The sequence below is a fragment of the Gekko japonicus genome, unplaced genomic scaffold, assembly GCF_001447785.1.
Source record: "Gekko japonicus isolate JY-2015 unplaced genomic scaffold, Gekko_japonicus_V1.1 scaffold3744, whole genome shotgun sequence".
Classification (NCBI taxonomy): domain Eukaryota; kingdom Metazoa; phylum Chordata; class Lepidosauria; order Squamata; family Gekkonidae; genus Gekko; species Gekko japonicus.
In genome coordinates this window covers 30736-37686 of record NW_015165350.1, presented here as the reverse complement: position 1 = coordinate 37686, position 6951 = coordinate 30736, and the positions used below count along the sequence as shown (strand labels likewise).

Sequence of the window (6951 nt, the reverse complement as noted above, 5' to 3'; positions counted from 1 at the left end):
TCCTCCTCCTCTTCCTCCTCCTCCTCTTCCTCCTCCTCCTTGGAAGGACATAAAGCACTGTCTCCTTACATATACAGTACTTCTTATCCCTCCTCCTTCAGGGCCATGTGTCTTTTGAAGATGTAGCTGTGTATTTCACGGAGAGCCAGTGGACTCTGTTGGATCCTCTTCAGAAGGCTCTTTACCGGGACGTCATGCAGGAAAACTTTGAAAACATGTCCTCCTTGGGTAGGGAATCTCTTTTCCTTGTGTTTCAGTCAACTACCTCTTTAGGAAACACCTCAGTTTCCCTGAGAGGGATCTCATCGCCTTTAGATAGGTAAATGCCCTAATCAGGATAGCCCTTATCTAGTCAGATCTTGGGAACTAAGCAGGGTTGGCCCTCATTGGCACTTCACAGGCTGCTTGCTCAGTGCTACAGACCTTCCGAAAAAGGAAATACGACTTTACACAGAGTGATTAAAATGTGGGATTCAGTGCCAGAGGATGTAGTGCTGGCCACAGGAATAAACAGCTTTAAAAGGGGATTCGATAGATCCATGAAGGATAAGTCTTTCAGTGGTGACTGAGGGGAACCTCCACATTCAGAGGCACTCAAGGAGTAACGCTGCAGTGGCGGTGGCGCTAGTCAGCTCCCTCAGGGTAAATAAAAGGCTCTTCTGTCCAAGAATCCTTTGCTGTGTGCGGCGGCTCCATGCAGGAGTTTCTTTGCAGACAAGACAAGGAGAAGATTCCCTGTAATTAGGAAGTAGGAGAAAACCACTGACTTCAGTGAAGAATAATTCACAAACAGAAGCTAGACCTGTTCCTCCCCACCCCCCAATGTAGGTACCAGCTGGCCGTATTTAGTGATCCTGTAGTGTAGAGCATAGTTCAACCCTGAAATTCTGCCTGTTGAATTTTGTTCCTTGGTTCTTGGGCAGGATTTCTGTCAGTCAAGCCAGACTTGATCTCCCAGCTGGAACAAGAGGAAGACCTGTGGATTCCAGGTCAGCCAGCTTTGGAGCAAAGGGAAGTTGTATCGGAGTTTAGCGCAGGTGAGGAGGGGTCAGGAAGCTAACCCGCTTGGAGACCTTTCAGATTGTGCTGTACTTTGTGGGTTTGTGGGCAAAGCCCTACTTTATAGGGATCTGCCACTGACTCATTTCCTCTGACACTCTTCTCATGAACAGAGTTTCCCGATGCAGTGATAAAACTGGAAATGGAAGAGGAGCCACGGGCCTTGCGTCACCAGGAATCTGAGCCCAATGAGATCGTCTCAGAAAGCAGTTCAGGTGAGGAATGGTGCTGGAGTCCAGAAGGTAGTGTCAGGTGATGCATAGTTGATGCTAAGAGGGGGGGTGGCTTGATGGGACACAGGCCAAAGACCCATACTTGTGCTGTTTTGGAAGATAGGCAGGGTATAAATTTAAAAGATAAAGCAGCAAAGGGCTTTTTGCAGGCTTCCCCCCCAATCCGTGCACATTTACACCTCTGCTGGGCGAGATCCAGATGTTTTCTCCAAAGAGAGTGCAGGATATGGTATTTTCCAAGCACAGTATTGCATTATTTTGTTGCTGACGCCTGTGCAATTCTTCATGCAGGTTGTACCTCAGTTGCTATGGAGAGTTACGTATTTAGTACCTTTTTATTTCACTCTTCCTTGAAGGAGTGCAGGGCGGCATACTTTCTTCTGCGCTCTGCTGTCTTATCCTCACCATAATGGCATGAAGTAGGTCAGGTTGAGAGAGGGAATGATGGTCCCTGGAAGTGAAGGGATTTGAACCTGGGTCTCCTAGATCCTGGTCCACACTCTAACCGCCATGTTGGCACCCCATTGGACAGAGTTCAATGATTTAACAGGTGACACAGTTCCTATTGGCTCCCACCTGTGGTGTTGCTTCATGATGAGCATCACCGCTTCTCCCCTTCATGGTCGTACCATTCTGTGAGGATTTTACAAACAGCTTTTTTGTTTTGGTGATGAAAGGTTTATATTGCACCGTGTGTGAAAAATGCCGATAAAGCCCCCTTCCCACCTCCCCCAATACACAGCAGAGCTCCTTTCTATGTTTTAAAGCTCTTGTCAGGTTCATAGTTTTGCAGGAATTCTGCCTGTACGTTCTCTTTTGTTTTGAGATGGCCCAAGGTGCATTATGCTTGACAAGCAAATAACCAGATTTGTTATTTATTTGTGTATTTAGAATCGTAGAATCATGGAAGGGACCTCCAGGGTCATCTAGTCCAACTCCCTGCACAATGAAGGAAATTCACAAATACCTCCCCCCCCACATCCCCAGTGACTGCTGTTTCACACCTGGAAGATGACAAAAAAACCTCCAGGATCTCCAGCCAAAATGGCCTGGAGAAAAATTGCTTCCTGAGCCCAAAGTGGTCATTTACAGCCCACTTTTTTCCCATTGGGGACTTAGAGTGGCTTACCACATTCTCCCCTTCTCCATTTTATCCTCTGAGACCAGCCTCAGGTCACCCAGCAAGCTTCCATGGCAGAGTGGGGATTCAAACCTGCGGATCCTAGTGTGGCACTCTTAACCACGGCATCACACTGGAACCAAATTCAAATACACCAAATTAAAAATCCCTTCAAATTGAGTTTCTGTGGTTCCGTAGCAAAATCTTCCATTCCTCATCTAGATGCGATGTCTCAGCTGGAAAAAGGGGAAACAGTGGGAATTCTGCATCAGCTGGGTTCAGAAGAAATGGATATCGCATTGGATTACCACTTAGGTGAGGGATTGATCTCTTACATTTTTGTCCTGTCCTTCCTCCAAGGAGCTCAGGGCAGTGTACATTTTATCCTGATAATAACCCTATGAGGTAGGTCACGTTGAGAGAACATTATCCAGTGTGTTTCATGGCAGAGTGAGGATTTGGGTTCAAGCGACCACGGGCCTTTAATATAAAGTACAGTATAGTAGGATATACATCCAGATTCACGTTCCTACCTAAGAACATAAGAGAAGCCATATTGGCTCAGACCAATGGCCTGTCCAGTCCAGCACTGTGTCACACAGTGGCCCAAACCCAGGTGCCATCAGGAGGTCCACCAGCTGGGCCAGAACTCCAGAAGCTCTCTTCGTCTTTGGCAGTAGAGAGGAGGGTAGAGCTTGATTCAGTGGTCCACCAGCTGGGCCAGGACTCCAGAAGCTCTCTTCATCTTTGCCAGTAGAGAGGAGGGTAGAGCTTGGTTCAGTAAAGAAGTAGCTAGTTTTTGTAACAGAATTTTATTTCTTAACGAAGTACACTTCTTTCTTTCCTGGGCAGAATCTCGCCTTCCTAACCTGACCACAATCTCACAGGTGGAAAAGGTGGAAGAGCCAAAGATGCCAGATCAACTGGGTGTGGAGGAAGGAAATATCCTGTCAGACTACAGCACAGGTGAGGAGTCCAGTAAGCCAAAGAATAACAAACCATTAGCTGTAGAACAAAAATCTTGCCAACCAGTTGCGTTCTGCTAACACCACAAGCTGTCTGAATCTCACACGTCTGACTGCCTCGTCTTACCTCACTTTCTCTCGATTCAGGATTGCCTGATGTTATCATAAAGGAAGAGGAGCCCTGGATCCAGGGACCCGAGGAAAATGCAGACCTTGTTGATGACCAATCAGGTGAGGGTGGGGACGAGTTCATTTAATGTGGGGTTCACAGTAGGCTCTAGGTTCAGGGTTTAAAAGGTTTTCCTCTCATCCACTTGTTCCACCCTTGGTGTACCTTTTGCTCTCCTTTGGTACTGGGTGCCTGGGATGATATGAAGCTGAACTTACATCTCCCCCTTCCTCGAAACAGGGTTCCCTGCTGTAATAATAAAACTGGAACCAAAAGAAGAGCCATGGCTTTCCGATCTCCAGATGCCTGTGGAAAAAATGACTGTCTCAAGTATCCCTTTGGGTGAGTGGTATCATGGGCCACAGCCATTGAAACACAGAAATAAAACACTCCCAACATATTTGCATAGCGAACACCACAGACCTCCAACAGAGAAACCAAAGAGCAGCTGCCAGTCGAAGTAGAGTATACTGATCCTGGTAGTGGTCTGATTTAGTATAAATCTTTGTGTATATGTGTGTGTATAGGCATGCTGGGGATGTACATTTGACGTACATAAATCCCCATTAATTTTTTGGTCTGAATAGTTCATTTATCATGATTTTCTCTATTTGAACAGGCAATGGATGCATAAAAGAGGAAGATGACCTCCAATCAGAAAACATAAACCAAGTGACTGTAAATGAGACATTGTTAGGAACTGCCTCCCAGTATACAAAGCAGGTCTCTGGAATTGAAGGCAAAGTAGATAGTCTCCAAGGGAACATGCCAGGGATGAGAGAGGGAAAGGTTTTATTTTGTGCAGGAGGTGACTTCAGGGAAACCAAAGCCCTAAAGAATATTCATAAGCCTGGTAGAATGCTTCTTAAAGGAGAGGAATCTTATAAACACTTGGACAGTGAGAAGAAATCCAGCTGGAGATATTACCTGTTCTCCCATGGGAGAAGCCACACAGGAGAGAAACCGAATACATGTTCAGTCTGTGGGAAAAAATTCCTTCGGAGGTCACACCTTATTAGACACAAAATAAACCATACAGGAGAGAAACCATATATATGCTCGGTCTGTGGGAAAAGCTTCAATCAGAGATCGCATCTCATTAGCCATGAAAGGATCCATACGGGAGAAAAACCATATCCATGTTCTGTCTGTGGAAAAAACTTGAGCCGAAAAGCACTCCTTATTAGACATGAGAGAATTCATACAGGGGAGAAACCATATAAATGCTCTTTGTGCGGTAAAAGCTTCTGTCAGAGCTCTGGCCTAATAGCACACAAGATCACCCACACAGGAGAAAAACCATATGCTTGCTCAGTCTGCAAGAAAAGTTTTAGCCGCAAAGCAAGCCTTATCAGACACGAGCGAATTCATATGGGAGAGAAACCGTATACATGCCCAGTGTGTGGCAAAAGCTTCAGCCAGTGTTCTGGTCTCCTCCAGCACGAAAGAATTCACACCGGAGAGACCCTATATAAATGTTCCATCTGTGGCAAAAGCTTCAGTCGTAAAGACTGCCTTCTGGGACACGAGGGAATCCACACCGGAGAGAAACCCTATTCGTGCTCAGTCTGTGGGAAAAGCTTCAACTGGAAAAGTTACCTGACAGTCCATGAAAGAAGCCATACTGAAGGAAAATCATACATATGCTCAGTCTGTGGGAAAAGTTTCAGCCAAAGATCAAATCTTATTAGCCACGAAAAAACCCATACTCAAGAAAAAACCTATACATGCTCCATCTGTGGGAAAAACTTCATTCACAAAGTAAGCCTTATTAGACATGAGCGAGTCCACACTGGGGAGACTCCATATAAATGCTCAGTCTGTGGGAAAGGTTGCAGTGGGAGAACAAACCTTATTTCGCATGAAAGAACTCACACAGAAGAAAGACCTTACCCATGCTCATTTTGTGGTAAAAGCTTCAAACAAAGATCAAACCTTACCAGTCACGAAAGAATCCATACAGGAGAGATGCCCTTTACATGCTCAGTCTGTGGTAAAAGTTTCAGTTGCAAAGCAAACCTTCTTGGACACATGAGAACCCACACAGGAGAGAAACCATATCCGTGCTCAGTTTGTGGGAAAAGCTTTGGTAATAAATCACAGGTGGTTATACATGAGAGAATTCATACAGGTGAAAAACCATATACTTGTTCAGCCTGTGGGAAAAGATTCAAACACAGAACAAGTTATATTGAACACCAAAAAATCCACACGCAAGAAAAACCATATATGTGCACAGTCTGTGGTAGAAATTTCAGTCGTAAGGAGCACCTAATTATCCACGGAAGGATTCACACGGGGGAGAAGCCGTATTCATGTTCCGTCTGTGAGAAAAGCTTCAAGCAGAAGTCAAGCCTGACTTCCCATGAAAGAAGCCACACAGGAGAGAAGCCACACGCTTGCTCAGCCTGTGGCAAAAGTTTCAATAGAAAATCAAACCTCATTCACCATGAGAGGATTCATACTGGAGAGAAACCACATGCATGCTCAGTCTGTGGTAAAAGTTTCCGGAGTAAAGCCTACCTGAAGAGACATGAAAAAATCCATGCAAGATAGATCCACGCTTGAGAAAATCTATTCATAAACTCTGTCTACAGTAAAAAATTCAGTGGGTAAAAAGAAGCTGATTGTATCATTGAGGAGAGATATTACAGACATAAACAGTGTGGCATAAGAGCTTATGGAATATTAAGAGAAGCTTGAATAAATCTACTTCAGACTGGTTTTGGAAAAACACTGGTGAACTCAGTTGTGAGTGGAGAAAAAAAAACCCCATGTTTTCGATCAGAGTTCATATTACCTCATTTATATTCCAGAGACAAAACACGTATGTACATTGTGACAAAAGCTTCTTTTGCAGGTTTCACTCTACTGAAACAAGACAAAAAAAATTTACCAGATAAAGTAAGTTGTCAATGACACACAAATCCTTACTAGAGAACTAAAAGAAACACACGCAATCTTCTAACGGTTCCTGCCGTTCCCAGTGGTCTGTGTAGCATACCTCCAATGCAATTTGCGAATAAATGTCAGTATTGCCAATATCTGTGGGCCCAGCCCAGTTTCTAATGGACAGTTTTCCTTTGCGATTTCAAATCCTAACTATTTTTATTAGTACTGAATTCCAGAGGGTTGTCTGTCTGTCATTTTGCTTTAAAAAAAAAAATCCTATGGCACTCATATGTCAGATGTGTAAAAGAATACTTCTTTGGATTACTTTGGCTGCAGATGCCTTATGTAACTTATTAAAGCGTTTGACATTCTGGCCAATAGGGAACCTACATGGTGTGGTTATTTCTGGATCTTTTTTTTTTAAGAATATAAAAAGAGCCCTGCGGGATCAGACCGCTGGTCCTTCTAGTCCAGCATCCTGTCTCACACAGTGGCCAACCAGTTCCTCTGGAG

General features: G+C 44.4%; 1 protein-coding gene across 1 annotated transcript in view; it reads left to right on the top strand.

The window, feature by feature from the left end:
* Positions 1 to 6688, top strand: part of LOC107109870 (zinc finger protein 271-like) — an 11313-nt gene extending 4625 nt beyond the window's left edge. Inside the window, exons 3-9 of the mRNA XM_015410581.1 lie at positions 102 to 228; positions 924 to 1037; positions 1173 to 1274; positions 3265 to 3378; positions 3525 to 3608; positions 3787 to 3888; positions 4166 to 6688. Of these exons, the coding sequence (XP_015266067.1) occupies positions 102 to 228; positions 924 to 1037; positions 1173 to 1274; positions 3265 to 3378; positions 3525 to 3608; positions 3787 to 3888; positions 4166 to 6102 (2580 nt within the window). The 3' untranslated portion in view covers positions 6103 to 6688. The remainder of the gene's footprint in view (positions 1 to 101; positions 229 to 923; positions 1038 to 1172; positions 1275 to 3264; positions 3379 to 3524; positions 3609 to 3786; positions 3889 to 4165) is intronic.
* The last annotated feature ends 263 nt before the right edge of the window (positions 6689 to 6951 follow it).